Below are 19,966 nucleotides of genomic sequence, written 5' to 3' on the forward strand. Positions count from 1 at the left end.
CTTCATATGTAGTCTATTGTTTGGCATTGAATGTTCTTTTAGAACCTCTTTGATGTTAACACCATAGCAAAATAAACAATTACAGTTAAACTTACAATTTAGACTCATCAAAGTCTTGAATTAGGGCTGGTATCTGCTGAAATTACCTTTCTCTAGTGCCGCTAGATAAAGAAACTATATGAGCAAATAGCAAGTGTGTCAGGAAATAAGTTGTTTCTGATTAAGTCCAAAGATGAGGATTTAATGCTGAACAGAATAGATGTCACTCAATGCTTTGCTTACCATTTTCAGGACTTCCAGAGGCTGTAAGAGAAGAGGTTGTGCCAGTTCAGGGGTCAAGGTCGGTTGAGGGTGGACGTGATAATGTATCAATAAACTCAGATGAGGGCGCTGTCGGAGGAGTTGTTCGAGAGTCTGTTCAGGTTGTTGTTGAAAATGAGAATCCTCGGAATGTAAACACTAATTATGGATATTCAAGCGAGGAAGAAGTAAGTGTTGTCAGTAACGACAGAAACAAGGAGAAAAAGAGAGAACTAAACCAAGTGGTTTGAAAAGACAACACGATCCCCTGGAAATGAATAGGCCAGTTAATGACAATGAATGGAATGAACCCAGTGTCATCCAGAGAGACTTATGATGGTGTTGATGATCAGTGATTAACAAAGGACATTTTAATACTGTGATTAGTGCAATGAATGACATATTGCTGATTGATTCAGGTGATGATTTCAGCAAGTTATACCGAATAGAGGCTGAGTAGCATCACCATCTGGTTATTGAAGATGTTTGTTGTGAATTGAATGATGCTTGAAGGTGACATCACATTTCAAGTGGTCCCATGTTGGACACTGGACCTTGGATTCTAGACCTCACATAACAACAAGCTCTTAAACGTGGGGTGTTGTGCATTCTATAATTTTCTTGAACATATTTTACAAAATCTGGACATGTAGTCTTCAATTAATTTGAAAGTAAGAAAATATACATTGTTCTATGTGTGACAAGAATTCTAGTAGACTGTGGAATGAGACAGCCAGCCAACCAATCTGGTGCCTTGTCTCCTAAGCCAATCAGAAGCCAAATACAGTGGTAGCAGGCCTGTGATTTGGTAGCTGTGGAGGGAAGTATGATGGGTCTGTCCTTACAACTGGGGTGTGAGACTGTTTTAATGAACAGTTGAATAACTGCTGCACTGCTGTTGGTTTGAAGCTTTGTTGAGGCCATGCTTCAGCATTGAAGCATTGCTATGTCAAAGTGCTAAACATTGAAACACCATGGGTTAACGTTGCTGTATTGATGTTTCAGCACATTAGCATTACTATGTCAGTGTTTCAGCATTGACAATAATGTTGCTGTTATTGTTGATGCATTGCTGAATTAATGTTTCAGCACATTGAAGCATTGTTATGTTAATGATTCAGCATGGTTTTAAACATTGCTGTTATTGCTGAAGCATTGATGAGTCACATTTCCACATATTGAAGCATTGCTGTCAATGTTGAAGCATTGCTGAAATAAAGTTTCAGCATATTGAAGCATTGTTAAGTCAGTGTTAATGCATTGCACAATGAATGTTTCAGCACACTGATGCATTTCTGAGCCAGTGTTGAAGCATTATGAGCCAGTGTTGAAGCATTGCTGAGTCAATATTGATTCATTTCTGTTATTGCTGAAGCATTGTTGAGTGAATGTTTCTGCACAGAAAAATATGTGCACAGATATTTGTGCTACTGCAGCAGAGTTTCAATGCCTGCCATGGTGACTCTGAGACAATGAGTTCAAACGTGTAGCCAGTTAGAACCATCTGTACCTCTACCTGAGACTGCGTGAATGTGTCACTGTATCGTGACTGGTGAAACCACTACACATACCTTCTTCCATGCTCTATATGCTCCAGGTAGTCAGTGTACAACATGTTGTCTGTCCATTGGTTTTGTAGAACGCTTCGCTTACATACAAGTACAAGTATTTGTTATCCAGCATATGCTTGTTGTAATCATGTTGATTTATTTCAGGCTTTGTATGTTTTTATTGTGGGCAAAGTCTTTCAGGTTTTTATTTGTCAAGACAGAACATTCCATGGTACTTGACGTTCTCTCAGGCCAGAGGTCAAGACAATGCCCACCCAGCCGTGAACTACCAAGCAAGACCGCTTTGTAATAAACATGCATGTTGTCCTATGATAGTTTTCACTACTCCTTAGTGCAGTGTAATGAAATTTGTAACAATTATAGAAATTTACTAGTGAAGTCATGATTCTTCCCTATTAACCTCAGGAGCCTGTTCCTGTCCAATAACTGAGCAGTTTGGCATCCTGGAAATATAGCATGATAGGAGTTGCAGTCCCAAGAAGGCTGTTCACAGACTGATGGAATATTGCTTACAGTGATGAAATAACAGCAGGGGTTCCAATTTTTTTAAAAGCCATTGGACACAGAACAAGTAACTTCAGAAAGTCAGGTGTTCTCACTAAGTTTCCACTTGCCCTGTTGTTATGACGTAATCATGATGATTATTCTGAAAGAATAAATCAACATGATATTTGATGTTAATGTTTATTAGTGTTTATTGAGAAGTGATAGATAGCAAAGAAAGATAGCTCTACTTTGTTAATATTTTGAAATTTATTAACTACATTTTGAGTATATATGAAATGAAATCCAAGTGTAATTTTGAAGTTTCAGACTGTAAGTAGAAATTATCTAGTAGCCCACGGGCAAGTAAGATACCATTATATGATTGCCAGAATGAAAACTGGTTTGTCCTGGGCATTTGGTGATGAGATCTGGAACCCCTGAATAGTCTGTATTGTCCCCCTGTACTTTAACATGTTGGTCCTGTTTCACAAAACACTTGTAAGCCAAAAATCTCATCATGTTTCTTGTAGCATTCGTACCTCCTATACTGTGACACAGGGAGTTTTACGAGAAAAGTTACGAGAGCTTTGTGAAACGGGACACAGGTTGATCCAGAGTTGAAGTTCTGGATACAAGCTACATTAACTCTGCTTTGAGAATAGTATTGGTACATTTGGATTGGCATGTATATCACTAACCTTAGTCTTTGAACAATTACTGTGTCCTATTATTTGTTGTATATTTTCAACCAATTACATCAACGAGTGCTTTTGACAATTCTTGACAGAACTTTAAGTTGAAGGAAAAGCCAGGTAAGAAAAAGAACATTATACAATCATGATATCATTTATGTAGTTTGATATTGAACTAAGATTTATCATTTCAGAATTGATTTGTGAACTTGATTGTTTTACAGAAGTAGGGTTTGAATGTGACTTTATATTTCAGCACAGGCAAATTGTAGCGCAAATGGGGTTGCGTAGCATAGAGAATATGACCAGTCTTCTTATATGTGAGCGAAGTGAGCATTGGTTAGCAACGTTCTTCCCTTGCTTTGGTTCTAGTGTAGTGGGAGAATGAAGCAGGGGAGATAACTCTAGAAGTATTCCATATGGTGGACACGTAATTCAAGACATATAACACTCTCCTGTTCCTTCACTACCTCGATCCAGAAGCTGGCAGGGGGAATAGAGGCGAAGAACGATCTGATATACCACAAGTTGCACTTAAAATGTTGAATTAAATATATTTCAAGTGAGTAATTATCAAAAATGGGGTTGGAAGTTTGATAGCACAGCCCAGTGAAGAAATGGGTGTATACTTTTGATGGTGGCGATATTTTGACTTGAAAAATATTTTCTGAACCAAAGCGAGGGAAGTACGTTGCCAACCTTTGCTGGCTTTGCTCGCATCCATGAAGACTGGTCAGTTTCTTTCTGCTGCGCAACCCCATTTGCACTACAGTTCGCCTATGATTTCAGCTTTCCCCACTGCTGTGGTGGACTTTGTTGTACTTCCACTTAAGTGATTTCTCACACACAGTTATCAGTGTATACACTTTGATTTGTACATACTGAAAAGTTTGTTAAACCCAATCATTACCAAGTTGTTTATGTAGTTATGATTTTTGCTACTTTTCCACAGCATTTTTTCTTTTATGTGAGTGCTAAATTCTTTGTTATGGTGTGATGCTATTTACTTTTCTGTACCAATTTGTTTTCACTTGATGAAGTATTTTGAATTCTGGTGCAAAGCAAAAAGTATATCATCAATATTGGGTACATCTTTGGAGGTATGTTCAGCTGTTGAGTGTTAACAGTTATGAAGTGCCTATCGTCAGATGAAAGTACAGCGTCCCCAAAGGGCAATAACTCTCAATATCAACATGTCCAGAGAAAATCTTCAAAGTTTAAAGGGACCCTCTGACTGTATGGATTTTGCTGACCAGTTTGATGAGGGAATATTAGCATGTTATTTACATTACTGTAACTTTGCCAGCTGTTTGAGAAGACAATTTCCCTTCATTTTAAACTTGTCAAGTAGGAGCAGATGATACAACAAGAAAATGGTCATTGGCCTTATAAATCTGAATGGTAAGTTTGTAACTTAAAAGAACATAAAAGATTATTCAGACTGGCGTAATCAAATCCATATTTTGTTCAGGGTGTAATACATAGATGATAATGATCATAATATTTATAGATCAATGGCAATTTAGTGTGGTAAATGCATGTGATAGGAGAGGTAGGCTCACACACACATGGCACTGTACATTAAAATTTTTTTAAGTTTTCTATTTGTCTTATTTTATACAGAAAACCCTGTATATAAAACCTTAAAGTATGGAGGAGGCCTTATATATTGCGAGTAATAGACTGTGTATAGTATTTCATGGTTTTGTATGTGATTTGCATGTTGATTGTAGATTTGTTCATATTTGTACAATATTTATCACCATGAATACTCCGGATTCTGCTCGGGATGATTTGAATGTTCTGTGGCTAACATTTCAGTGCAGTTCAGCTCATGTATGCATCGTGTAGTCATCTCGTCTCGTCTTCTGACAGTGATTAAGCTTTCGCTTGTCATACTGAAGACTCAGGTTCTATTCACACATGGGTGCAGTGTGTGAAGCCCATATCTGGTGTCCCCCACCATGATAATGCCGAAATATTGCTGACAGCGGCGTAAAACCATACTCAATCACTCTGCATCTGGAGACTGTGTTTGTTACACCATTTACCCATTACCTTGACAGCTGCTTGTCTCTGTTACTGTTACCTGTAGCAGTGTGATGTTACAGGAGTATTACACTGTCATCTCAGTTATTGTTACAAAGACCTCTAACTGATAAACTGACACAGTGTAACTTATGAATTCTGTCTGTTCATACATCTATGTCTGAAACACCATTTGGGCAGAGGTAGCGGAAAAGCTGTATCCCTTACCTGTGCCAGTAGAATACCTTACCTGCAGGTTGCAGGTTTGGACGCCCTAATCATTACTATGATCTTTGGTTTGTCAGAATCATACCCCTCTTCACTGTTTCAGCAGTGATGAATGTCTACAACTTAAATAACTTCAGTTTTTCTCAAAGTTGCCAACCCCAAATTAGGGCATTAAGGAATATGAGTTCCCTGTGATAGAAAAAGAAGGGAATTTTCCCAGTAAGTTAGGGATCCCTATAAATTGTTGCACTCAATAAACAAAAACTTGTCAGTGCCATTACACAAAGCGATCCTATACAACTGAAACCAGTTTGCAGTACTTGGTGAATAAAATAAACATGTGGAATTTATCAGGCAACTTAGTCAACTTTGGATTATTTTTGTAATTTGACAACAACAATGTGAGATCTTCTGTAAGTGAAGTGTTCTGTTTATTTAATTATCATTATTTGTAGTCAGAGATGATCCTAGTCCTTTATCTGTATCTTTGTTACATTTTGAAAAAAATCTGAATGAATTTGGCTTTGTCAGAATGGTGGAATCCACATGCATTTTTTCAGGAAGATTTTGATATATTTGTGAGGGTTGGCTTCTATGTTTTCTACCATCTCGAGATGACATGTCATGATATCACTGAAATAGTGTAAAAACAGTTCTAGACCCTTCACTCAATACTCTGCTGTAGACAGCATGTGCCATATCTTCTTTGTATGTAGCATCATGAAAATCCCACTTTCATTTCATCAACTTCATGTAAAAACTGACTCTTTATATGTTGTTATTGACTACTATTTATTCCCGAAAAAAGATTTGAACAACTCAACTCAGCCAATTACCTGTTTTGTTGAAAATAGTGTCGAATTTGAATTTCATCATCCATGCTCAGGGCACAAATGTTGTTAAGTGTAATCCCTGATATGGACTAGTTGTTGAATCCAGTTTGTGGCTGATGTGTATGTAAATGTACCATTTCATCATTAAGTCTTATATAATGACATCTTTTAACACTTTCAGTGCTGTGTAACCATTCCTGTAATGTTTGGGAAGGAATTCCAAAATAACTGTGACTTTTATCCCCGAAAATATTAGTTGTAATTTTATGGTAATGAATGCACTGAAGCTGGTAAAAGTATTCTTTGTAAATAAAATTATCAAATATGTTTTTTTTCTTTTTTGTCTTCTTATGAATAATTTGGGCGATGAGGTAGCCTAATGGTTAAAGCATTTTCTCATCATGCTGAAGACCCAGGTTTGAGTTCCTATTATGGGTATGATATTTTAAGCATATTTCTGGTGTCCACTGCCATGATATTTCTGGAATATTGCTAAAGTGGCGTAAAACCAAAACTCACTGAGTATTTGAATACATGTCATTTCAAGTAACTCTTACTAGGGGTGTGGGATCGATGGCAAACAGGGATAAGTTAAGCACTACCTGACAATCGACCCATTAGCATGTATGAAAGCTGCTCACTGGCACTTGCCATTGTGAGCTAAGGGGCTACTGGTTGTCCACGATCTAGTAGAGTGCAATGAGTGAAACTACACCAACCATGTAAGGCAAGCTTATGAGCAAGGTGTGTGCAGCTACAAGCAGAATCAATTTCTTTGTCATGCACTGCACTGCACATGCACTATCCTTGTTTGCTAGTAAAAGTTGAAGTGTTTGCAAAGATCCAGGTTTGAATCCACCCCTGGTTGCTGAATGGTTTTGATTTGCTTGTTGTTTATAAACCAGACAGTCCAGTGATCAAGAGCATGAGCATCGAGCTACACAATTGAGATACGATGACATAAGAACAAGGGAGTCTGATCACCCAATCCTAGTCGCCTCTTACGACATGTACTGGTTGCTGAATTCTTACCCAGATCTTCATGGTTGGTTGCTGACTCATGAAAGAAACAGTCATTTATCCCAAACAACACTCTTGAACCATTTCACACATGTTAGAAAATAAATATTATGAAAAAAAAACAGATTGGAAAGTCTAAATTTATTAATAAAAGTGATCTTAATAATAACATTGAAAAACTACAAACAATGCTGTTCTCTCATTTTGGTTTTGAGACACATATTTACACCAGCAGTGGAGATTTTATGCAGGAATGATAAAATGGTGTCGTCCCATTATGCAGACAGGCAGTTCGCAGACACCTTAGAACAACATTTACCATTCAATGAACAGATATGCTATTACGTGTTACCTACACATTATAATGGAATAGTTCAAATAATAGCAAGCACTGTCACTACGGTGACATAATCCCCCCGCCCCATAGTATCAAATCAAACTTAAAAAGAAATGAAAATAGCTGTAATGATTGCTGCAATATAAAAACAGTTGATTTTCATACACATTTCAGTTTAACCTTCTCGTCAAAAAGTTATCTAAACTGATTGGAGCACTTCACAAACAATACCAGTTTTTTTTCAGTATTTACTCCCATCTATACTAGGCAACCCGGCAAGCTAGGAGTTAATAAACTATTGGATAATATTCCCTTAAATATTGCTCTGTTGCATTATGTAAATCTCATATCTCATAATAGCGAACCTAAACATATGGAATAAGGAAGTTAAAAGTTTTCCACACAAGATTAAGATATATGATAAGTACATTTAATTGTGATTTATTCTGAATAAATATACAAAATGCTGCATCATGTCAACGTGGCTGTCATTGTCATAATGTTTTTCATTACTTCCTTCAGTGGGAGAGGGCTTTTGGAAGTTAGAAAATGTGTGAAAACTTCTTAGTGACAAACCTGTTTTTGTAATCAGTAGTAACAGATAGTAAAAACAATTCTAAAAAGAGAAGAAGTTTCTTCTCTGTAACGAACTTGTTTCAGCCTAACCCTACTCCACTCACAAGACAGTGGACTGTTCCATTATACCAGCAGGTGTTACCCTGATTAACCTTCCTGTTCAGTATCTGTCAACTGACTGTCTGTCAAATGGGTGTCTGTCATTTGGGAGATAAACAATAAAATACATGCTTCAGACACAAACACAACTATCAAAATATAGCATTCTCTTTTTGCAAAATAATTTGTTCAGTATATATTTCATTGTTAGGTCTCATTTGACCTGCCACACTGTTATCTTGGGGCAACTATCTACCTGAATTCGGTCAGCATCCATGCTTTGTGGTATTAACTTAAAACATCACCGGGTATTGCTTGTATTTAGAATTATAAATGGTCAACCATTTCATATTTAACTAATTTTTCCTGAAAATGCTGAAAAAAGATGACCATACCATGGTTTACAAGGAAAATAAATAGTTCACTGGACAAGCTTGATGTTCTGACAAATCACAGTGCCTACTCCCAAAGTATATTTATACAACAGAAAAGATTTGATCATCTATGCAGAACAGACTTTTATCTACACAAAAGAAACTTTCGTCTGCACATATATTCTTTTGAGCTGTGAAGTTACAAACCAACTTGGACATAGCTTAAACAAACATGAGTTACATATTTAAATGTCTGACATTTTCATTCTGCTTTTTCTGTAATTACACAAATGAAATCATTTCAAAGTATCAGCGTGAAATTGAAGAAATAACCAAAATTAAATACATTCATTTCACAAAACTTGAAAATATTTAAATGAAGATGTACCTTATTTCACGTTTTGATTGCGTCTTAATGCAGAAAACTCAGAACTGAACATGAAAGAAATCTGTCATTTTTAATTAGACCAGAGGTTATATGAAACAAACCTGGAAAAGTTGATAATTCAATACTAGACGTTTCTTTCTTGTAAGTAGATTATCATATACATGTATGTATATTCAAATAATGTGAATGCATGAACTACATAGATGAAAGTACGATCCTCGTAAGCGATAGATTTTTAGACTGCACACTTATAAGCTTAAATATGGGGATGAATATTTTATCTACTTTACATTGAACAAATATTTGTTTTTTTTAAGGCAATCCTTAGACGTTGCTTGGAAACACATGAGAAATACTCATATGACTATGTTTTTCAGTAAAGAAGGTGCTACTCATAAACTGTAGTGCATGGGATAAGCATCTGTAATTGGCAGTATATGCATTAAACAAGTCACAGGATGAAGGACCACACAATCCAGTGATCAACAACATGATCTGTGCAACTGGGAACCGATGACTTGCGTTGTAGTGTTAAGACATCCAAGTGAGTGAGTGAGTTTAGTTTTATGCCACACTCTTATATCAGCTATATGCCAGCAGTCTGTATATAAGAGTCAGGACCAGACAATCCAGTGATCAACAGCATGCACATCAATCTACTCAATGACGCTTGTGAACCAAGTCAGTGAGTGTGACCACCCTTACGACAAACATGGGTTACTGAACTGACTGAAGATGAGTTGTAACCCCGATTTTAAGGTGTTTGAGACATGTAAGACTGTCAGAGACGATATTTGTGTCTACCATAAATCATGAACTCAATGTCACTTTAGAAATGCAAGCAATAAATATATTTTGCATTAGTTTCATCTTACAATCCTGTTTTCAGACTATCAGTATTTCATCACAGCGTAGATACATTAACACAAACATACATTCTGACAACATAAAAATATGGCACCTGATGAAATGGTCGTGACTTTGATATGATTAAAAAAATATAAAATAAATTTGGTTACCCTTGCAATTACCCGTAGAGTCTCTCGATCCCACCTAAAGAGTCTGTAGGTCACTGTCAATACTCTACTCAAGAACAACACAGACATGGACAATACATTAGATGACACTAGAAAAGGGTGACAAAGCAACAGGCAAGAGAGTGGCAGATTTCGGCTAACTTCCCTGGAAGTATAGTATGACCATTTTTGTTTCCATTTTGAATTGCCAGTTTAATTTTGATTTCTGTATATGAAATCAGTCGTCTTGCTCAGCTGCAGTTCTTCATTATACCAAGAATATAAAAGCCAGATCAAGAAGTATTCCTGATGCAACCTCCTGGAGGGGTTGTAAGTTTCAGGGAGGGGTGAATATTAGTCTAAATTTCTCAATGTGATGAAATTGGGTATGTTCAGCACTAGATAATATTCTTGACAAAGAATTTACCATACATTTATCATACAAAATATTACTTATGCACAGGCACGTATAAACCATTTATTTCCCCCATTAAGATATTTATATTGGCAGTTTACAACCAGAACCAACTTTTGTCTACTCACCATCACCATAACACTTTATATATAAGATAACTATGGAGACAGGTGTTGTGTAACTAGTTTAAAGATGTCCAATGAGTGCTGTGCAACCAAACTAGGTATCGATAGTGATATCATAATATTTTCCATATTCAACAATTTTTGTAATCTGTCAATATATTCATTTATCAGAATACAGTTTATATTATTTATCCTTTTCCAAGAGTCTACATCAACATGGCACCGGAAGAATTCATTCAAAGAATAGCATGGACATAGCCTGACAAATCAAATACAGTTGTTGTAAAACCAGGCTCACAAATATTACACACCTTCCCTGGCATGACTTCACCTACATATCTTGAACATCCAAGCAGTATAGTGATATGTAGTTCATAGAAAGGACATAAATCATGTACAAATCAACAAAATCATGTAAGATTATACAGTTATCACAATGTTCATTTAAACATGAAGCTAAAACAAACAAAGAAACAAACAATGGGCATACAAGAATCAGTTCATTAATTAACACGGTATGTCTCATGCATATTATGCATGGCATCAAAAACATAAATGGTCTCTGAAAGACTGAAACATTGCGGATTCCGCAGAAACTAAAGAACAGAGTGCACACTATTCCTATGGAAAGTTGATTTTGTATCTACATATTAAGGCCATATTGTTTCTCCAAAATTTGGTTCCAAGACTTATGACTGTTTCGTGATGAGATTTGGAAATTTAACAAACGTTTTGCGACATTATCAATATTTTGCATTTCTGTCAGGTCATTTATGGCGTGTGTTTGAGAATTATTTGGTGATGCTTGCTGTGCAATTAAATATTACAATACTTACAAATAAAACATTTTGTTCAAAGTAAAAGATTAAGATTGCTAAAATATCATGGTCCAGATATGTAAACGTAACCATGGTACCAAGCTGACTGCATCATATTCTCTTCATGCTTAAGTTACAATGGGCTTTGTGCTATGATTGTTTCTTTCTATTCTGTCCCTTCTGTCAATTTACTGTTAGATGACATGTAAAAAACCAACATTTTTCATCCATATGCATTCGTCTGTTGTTGATCTCTCACTTAAAATAAGATTGCAGGGCCTAGATTTTTTAAGCTCTCTTTAATAGTGCTACAATAGTCACAAGTGCAATACATTAATATTAACTTACTAAGAAAGCCTCGAAAATCCAGGGCCTGTCTCAAAACTCCACACTCGGTCTTGTTAATAATAATAATTGGTCAGTAATATGATGGTGCTCTTGATCCATACCATATTTGGCCTTGTTATCAATGACAAGACCTCTGTCTTCATCAGCCCCATATTTCATCATGTTATCATTCAATATTAAGATGGCAGTCCTCATCAGCACCATATTTGGTATTGCTATAAATAATAATAACATATCTCTTCTCCTTATTACAAGATTTGGTCATGTTATCTCTAAATTTGACTAAACGTATTTGGTGTTATCACTCGACGATCATTTTCATCTATATTATGTTCGGTCTCAATAAGATGGCTGTCTTCACCCAAAACATATTTGGTTCTGCTATCACTCAATGGTAAGGTGTTCATCTTCACCAATGCCATATTTGGACTTGTGGGTTTCAAACAAGTCTATCAGAGCATCAACGTACTTTTGGTGAAGATCAGCCACTTCTTCATTGGTGGGATTCTCATTCCTTGTAACCTCAATAGGTTTTCCCACTGAAAATAAACATGTGACAGCATATTGACCAGTAGGAAACAATATCTGAACCCAAATCCTTCACTGTCTTGACAAAACAGGTGCTCCAAGGTATCAAGAATAGTGTGGTGAAATCTCATATTTACTGGAGAAAGTTTTGCTACAGAAAGCATCTCATTTAAAGGTCACATATACTCATATAGGGTACAAATGCAAAATCACTTGCTGACATTGTTATAAATGAAACCCCGTCATTAAAACTGCTCATTTCGATCTTTAATTACCTTAAATCGACCTTTTTATCAACAGTGCACAATTCTCAACCAATCAGAGCGGCGTGTCTCCGTGACGTAATAGTAGGTATAGAAATGAGGGTCTGTGCAGAATTCATCTACATTTCAGGGGGTAAATTATTTCGTTTACAGATTTGTACAAACCTGAAATTGCGAAAGCTGTTATGAAAAATGAAAGCTATATGTTCTCACAATCTACTATGACTTAGTTTTGTCTCCTGCTTTGCCTAGTTTTCGAGTTACAACCGCTCCAAGCAAAACAAATCTCTTCACAACAAGGAGGAAACCAGCAATGGCTGGGTATATATGTCCTTTAAAACAGGGCCACACACAGTTGTTCTCCTATCAGTGCAAGGTTAACATCCTCTTTGAATCAAACAAAAGCTGATCATTATAATCAAATAGGAAAAGAGTTTTAACTATTGACACATGTAGTTATACCAAGGGTAAAGGCTGACTTACCGACTGTGTTCAATGGTCGTCTGTGGGGCAGAAGCCCAAAGGTATAATTGAACACACCTCTCCCAAAAAATATTGGTGGAGAAAACCCACATATCCGGGTGAGTACTAGCTGTAATTTGCGAACAAAAGACCCCTCAGGGTTAGGCACTTGAGAATATAAGTCATTTTCTCCAAAGGTATACACAGGACAGACATCAGCTCTGGAAGAGAGAGACATGGTTGATGACCACAATCATTATCTGAATGAGTGAGCAAAGTTTTTTATCTAGCCTCATGTAAGAATGTCGAGTTTTGATTGGTCCACATGACTCTGATGAAATACCATGTACATCCATCATGATCCTCGAGCGGGAGTATAAAAGTCGTGTACTCCCGCTACGAAAGTCATATCACCCTGCTACGCCTTGGTAACGACGCAAAGTGAGAAAAGCGTGCATCGACAAGCCTTTAGTAACCTGCGGTGCATTGAGGTCAAACGATCAGCTGGTGTCAACATGGCAGAAAAGGGCTTTATACATTGTGACCATGTGGAGAATCAAACCCGTGTGTTTGGTAATGAGCAATAGCCCTAACCGCTAGGCTACCCCACTGTCCCTCATTTTTGAAGCCATGAATGGGATGAGTAGAGGTGGTCACTGAATAAAAGGTTTGTAACAGTGTAAGATGGACAAGCTACAGTAGTGCCTGATGAGCAAGGGATTCTTGTAACATTATTCTTATAAATTACTATACTATATTCAAGTACAGATTTTAAACTTTTTTAGAGGCCAAGGGTCCCATACAGATTCTGAAATCATACTCTCAGGGTCAGGCACCTAATCGTCAGCTCACAAAGCAAGCAATCAAAACCACTCTGCCACTATGCCACTGGTTGTTGAGATCATTGTATACTCAGTAAGATCTTGGTCCAAGACAATAGCTAAAAATTTCTGATCAGAGAACACATATACCCACTGTTTCTATCATATAGTATCATTTTACACCAATACGATATTTATGATATTATCTCAAATCACCAAACCAACAGTATGAAAAGAAACAAAAGTTAGATGGCTGAAATATACCTTGCTGAATACATGTTCTTACTCTTACAACTCAGATAGTCCTCTAGCCATGTGGGGTGGGTGGGGTAGCCTAGTGATTAAAGTATTTGCTTGTCATGTCAAAGACTCTCTTCCCCACATGGATACAATGTGTCAAGCCCATTTCTAGTGTAAAACTAAATTCACTCACTCACTCATTTTAGCAGTGTATGGAGACAAGAATACAAATTATTGCCAAAGTCTAAAAAATACTTCCATCAGGGGCGCGGTGGGCAAGCTGGCTAAGGCGCCAGGCTCATGATCCAGCAAGGTTGAGGTGTCGGGATCGAGCCCACCTGTGACCAGCTGTAAAAACCTTGGAGTCTACTTTGTGTGCAGACTCTTCCAGTGTTCTCACATCCCCTAGTGTGCAGTACACAACCCTGTGCACTTAAAAGAACCCACGAATCCGTTGGTAGATAACCAGATGGTGGCCACATGAACACGTGCAAACACCTAGTTGTGGGTATATTAACGTGCAGTAAACTTGGACAATGTACTGTGACTATGTGTCTCAGTCCGCCCAGCTGTGAATGAGTACCTCATCAGGATGAGAGAGCCTCAATAAACATGGTGCGCCAAGTGGCAGCAAGAGTTGTACACTCCCCAGGGAGTTGAGAATGAAATACGATGTGCTGTTGAGATTGACATCCAGTGATCAAGGGAAAAATACCAGCACCTCTAGCATGCACTAGTACACGCACATGTGCGCTATAATCATATCATATCATATCATATCATATCATATCATATCATATCATATCATATCATATCATATCATATCATATCTACATCGCTCCAAAGTAATGGCAGTAATGTTTCCACGGATCAAACTGTTGTTGCTGGTTTGTTGTTAAATGGCACACTCACCAATATCCCAGCAATATGGAGACAGTCTGTAAATAACTTTTAATTTAAATGGGTTTATTTGTTACAATCAAAATTATATATTCAGAGACTAAGCATTAGTCTATACCTACCCATGTTTCATGGCTATTTTTATGAAACCTTTCCGATTTTTCAAAATGAGTCTGAAATTTCCAGGAGCAGCATTCAGTGCTTCAATGGCTCCTCCAACAACAAGGCCAAGGACATTGCCCTTCCCGGCCTTGGATAGAAGATACTCCATGCATTCCTTGCTGGCACTACAGGATCCTGAAACAACAATCGCATGATTTATATCTCAGAACAGAGGTTTCACCTTATCTACACAGGACTTCATCTTATCTTCATGTCAAATGCTTTAATTTCATTGGTTGATGATGCATTAACAAGTTTCCGTTCTCCACTCCCTCCCAGGATTTTGACAACTGGAAATAATGTTACCCGCTACCACGGTAACAGCCAAACTTTGTGCCGAGAAGCTGTACTGCTAACAATTGTATGACGTCATAATATGACGTATGCAGTGTTTGATCAGCTGTATCTTAGTTCACTGTGTACAAATTTACTCCACAGACTGTCACTGCTTTAATTAACTATTGTATACATTGTATACATTGTATACATTGAATCGCACATCAACTTAAACACAACTAGACATTCTTATAGCAATTTTAAGCTTGTTAGACAATGCAAAAAAATCCAGTCGAGAGACAGACAAAATCTTGTTTACATGTCATGTAGTGGGTAGCGATCTTCAAAATACAATGATATTTTTTACATTTAACATGGCAGTAAGATAAAGCTCATGCCGTATTACCCCTGGATAATATCAGTGGAGCAGTTTTTCAGACAACACTATGTTATCTTGTTGAATGTTCTTTTTCTGCATTTTGCTAATTCAATCATTATCATGATCCAAATCAAAGTAACACTTACTGCTAATTTATTTTAAAGTGCCTATTTAACATTTTGAAACAGAACATATACAGAAAATTTAACATCTCCTAACATGTATTACTTTGTCAAGTTAAAAGCAAAGAAAACTACCAAATCCCTAAAAAATATCTCAGTATAAAACAAATCTAGAAATATTATAAGATATATGCTTCTCTCGAGGGTAATATGGTCTGATATACCATCTTTGTAGCAGTGTCAACAGAGCCGTTATGTGAGGGTTGACACTGCTACAAAGAGTCGTACATCAGACCGTATTACCCGAGGAAGAAGCATACAATGTATTTATCTTACCGCCATGTTAAACGTGCAAAATATCATTTTATTTTATTTGGAATATTGCTACTGACTATATGATATGTAAACAAAATGGCGTCTGCCTGTCGACTGGATTTTTAAAATCAGCAAACATATTCTGACAAGCACAAAACTGATATCAAAATGGTTAATTGTGTTTAAGTTGAGCGTGCAAATGATTCATCATATAAAACAGTTTAAATGAAGCAATGGAAATTGGTGAAATGAATGTCTACATTGTTGAACTCAAAAACAGCTGATCAAATGCTTTTCAAACTCCGGACACTGCATGAGTCGTATTATGATGCCATACCATAATGTTAGAGACACAGCATGGCAGCAGGTGAAAAATATACATGTAATATATTCATTTCATTTATGGCACTTGGTCTTGAACACAGCTAACATCACATTACTGGGCCAGTAATAGCATTGCTCTGGCCTGTACCACTGGTACTGGAATAATGTAGAACAGTATAGAGCCAATATTGCTTGCGGCCTGTTCCAGTCAAAACTGTACAGTGCCATACATGGATGGTTACCTTAAATACTGCACCACAATATCAATCATTCCGGCCCAGTATCGATAGTGCACTTCCTGTCGGGCGAATTGTAGGGCATTATTTCAGGACCATGTCGTCTGCTTGAGAGTGATGGCCAAAAGGTTGAGTGAGACATTTTCTACATTTTTCGATGTAAATTTACTGTGGCACAAAAAAGTAATGGTATTTGTTGAGAAGCTCTTATCTTTTCATCTTGCTTTATGAACTAAACTCATATATGGATAAACTTGGGTTTTCTTTTCTAGAGTTTCATTTGGTATCAGCTTGGTGTAAGTAGTAGAAACTTCTGTAACGATACAATATATTTATACTACACATATCCAACTAGTGCTTGCTCAAAGTGCTGGTATTTATTTCCTTTGACGATGGGATATCAATCTCAACATCACATCATATTAGCAATTCTCAACACCATGGGGAGTATACAACTCTTACTGCCACTAGGCGCGCCAAGTTTACTGTGGCTCCCTCATCCTAATGAGGTACCCAGTTCACAGCTGGGTGGGCTGAGACACAAGGTCACAGTACGTTGTCCAATGTACATTGTAACTTGCTGTACCCGCAACTAGGTGTTTACACATATTGTTGTGGCCACCATCTGGTCATATACTGACAGATTTGTGGTTTCTTTTAAGTGCACAGGGTTATATTTCTGATTTTTATCTATTACTGATCAATATTTAGTTAATGACTAGTGATCTCTATGATCTATATCAATGGGTGATCTTTTTGAATTTATCTTCCTGTTACTAATCCACTAGGTGTGCTGATCCGGACAGTCCAACCTTAAATTGACGGCGCATGTCGTATGCGTGATGTGCGCCATACGTGTTATTATTACATTTACAGACAGTTTACCAGTATAGCCTTCGCCATCACTGGGAACGTTCACGCTGGTGCATGGACAGCATATCTTTTCCCTTTCACGATGATATATCAAGTGTTATTTCCTGAAATATTTATTCTATGATTCTATGATACACCTGGGATAGGCATGGCAGCACACATTGCAAGTATGAATCGCGAAATGGCAGTTCGAAGCGAGGCGGTGGAATCAGTTGATCGTTTTCAGGTCATGTTTTGTCGTTTTGTTGACGTTTTGCAGTCAGTCATTTTCGTCTGGCACTAGATGTCTCAGTATCACACATTTGAAACTGCAGTGTATTTTCATTGTATATGTACTCAAATCGTCTTAGTATTACGGACAATATAGCTGCATTCATGGAATTCACTAAGGTGGGGAGCTGATGTGATGAGCGAAATGTGAAACACTGAAAGTCTTGTTATGTAAATTTTAATTTCATGTAAATTTCATCGGGTCGTTCATGATGGGATTGAGATTTCTGACAATACAGATACTTAGCAGGTACAGAGGACAGTGAGAAACAATGGTGAAGTAATTGTAAAATAACAGTAACGGACGAATTATGGCAGTTATCGCCTACATGTAGCCAACTTGCAAATGCAATAAATTGGGGATAACTAAAATACCTACTGTACTTTTTTATGTCTGTAATTCTTTGTGATGCATGAAATATTAATTCACTGTATAGATAAATAATAAATAAAAATATTGCAAATTTCTACAATGACTGCATTTTAATGATCTTCTCAATTAAGTGTATAAATTAAAACATTTTTCTTAAGTTTCAATAAAGGAAATAATATTAAAATATAAATTTATTAAATATACTAAGCAAAACTACCATTAGGTTAAGTACACATTTAAGGGCACTTTCCAAATTATATTTTTCATTACACAACTAAACAATACATATATTCATATTGATAATAAATTTCAATCTCTAATATAAATGGTACTGTTACGTGCTGTCAGCATCGAATGATTTACATTTTTCTGCAGTGTCTACATACATCCTGTCTTCACAATGATCAGATTATTGTAACAGTCATGAAAAAGCTCGTATTTCATTTTTCAGACCTCGCTCTTTCTGCTTTGTTGCATTATATTGATTTTTCAAATTCCAACACAAATATATCAATAAAGTCAATATCTTTTCCCACTTTACATTGTATTTGCACTGTACAATGTAAATCTATCTGATTCTTTGTATGCTGGTGCATGTATACTTTAATATTACATTACACATCCATGACATTATTCAGTCATTGTACATTGTACTGTTCTTTGTTATAATATAAATAAATGCATCAACATATCTTCATATAATAACTGTGGGGTTAAATTCAAATTAATATCATCAAAAACATATATTTGATAATAAACAGATTTTCTGTGTATATTCCTAACAAACAGACAAAACCTAAAGTTTTCTTTTAGAACTGTTGAATGAAAATCAGAAAGTCAGATAGTTAAAGTTAGACAGTACATGGTCTGTCATGAGAAATATTTTGTCAATTTAATGTTACCATAACAAGAAACATATGAAATGTCATGTTATGATTCACATCCTCTTGGGTGGTCAGAATTATATACTGTTTGTTGTGAGAAATCTCTGTAAATATATTAAGAGCTTTAAATGGTGTTAAACTTTTATAGGAAATGAATCAGTAAATTCACATATATAACAGGATGCACAACACTGACTGGTGGACATATTTTACAAGGTGTAAATATTTGATTTCAAGCTATGATGGCTGGTTTTTCTGATGCAGCCAACTAACTGCTTGGACAAACAGATGCATGACACTTATATAAGTATACATAAAAATATACAGTAGTGTCAGAATTTTAAACCAAAATGGATTCAGATTAGTGACAAACTGCTGCTGAAAACGTAATATTTATGTCTCTAACTAACTGTTAGATTTTATACGGAATTTCTTCAAGTGTCAGGGATGTGTAATTATCACAAATTCTCAATAAAGAACTTCCAGGGAATACTCTTTCACCGGAGGTGTATCTCCGATTTTCTTTTACGTTGAGATCGGTGGTAGTATAGGAGCTATTTGTAATATTTTAATGTGGCAATAGTTAAAGAATTACCGTTGGGAATAACATAAGGGCTGATAATGTATAACAAAGGATTTTCATTATTTCACAGATGCTACGACACCCGAGACTTGTTCTGTCTTGCGTTCTGTCGTAGGAAATGCCGTGACAATGCAGCAACATTTCATGGCGTTTTCCCTGTTATCTTCTATCGTGTCAGTTTGTACTGCATTTGAAAATTAAACAAACGATGCCTTTCTAAACTAAAACGCAAAGCAAATCATGTGTCCGTTAATGACTTTTCGTCATAAACGATCGTTTTTACAATGAAGGTTACCACGGC

At 36.5% G+C, this 19,966-nt stretch overlaps 2 protein-coding genes across 4 annotated transcripts in view; one reads left to right on the forward strand and one right to left on the reverse strand.

Annotated features, from left to right (window-relative positions):
- The window catches only part of LOC137281441 (E3 ubiquitin-protein ligase RNF13-like), a 30,636-nt gene extending 24,172 nt beyond the window's left edge, over positions 1-6,464 (forward strand). The window contains exon 10 of one of the 2 annotated variants that reach the window (XM_067812667.1): positions 292-6,464. In XM_067812667.1, coding sequence (XP_067668768.1) covers positions 292-551 — 260 coding nt within the window. In that variant the 3' untranslated portion in view covers positions 552-6,464. The remainder of the gene's footprint in view (positions 1-291) is intronic. The other variant, XM_067812668.1, reaches the window with a different exon arrangement.
- An 818-nt stretch (positions 6,465-7,282) lies between these two features.
- LOC137281463 (2-acylglycerol O-acyltransferase 2-like) overlaps positions 7,283-19,966 on the reverse strand; it is a 34,359-nt gene continuing 21,675 nt past the window's right edge. For both annotated transcript variants that reach the window (XM_067812704.1, XM_067812702.1), the window contains 3 exons: positions 14,991-15,165; positions 12,929-13,128; positions 7,283-12,193 (listed from right to left, as the gene is read on the reverse strand). In XM_067812704.1, coding sequence (XP_067668805.1) covers positions 12,039-12,193; positions 12,929-13,128; positions 14,991-15,165 — 530 coding nt within the window. In that variant the 3' untranslated portion in view covers positions 7,283-12,038. The remainder of the gene's footprint in view (positions 12,194-12,928; positions 13,129-14,990; positions 15,166-19,966) is intronic.

The sequence above is a fragment of the Haliotis asinina genome, chromosome 4, assembly GCF_037392515.1.
Source record: "Haliotis asinina isolate JCU_RB_2024 chromosome 4, JCU_Hal_asi_v2, whole genome shotgun sequence".
Lineage (NCBI taxonomy): Eukaryota > Metazoa > Mollusca > Gastropoda > Lepetellida > Haliotidae > Haliotis > Haliotis asinina.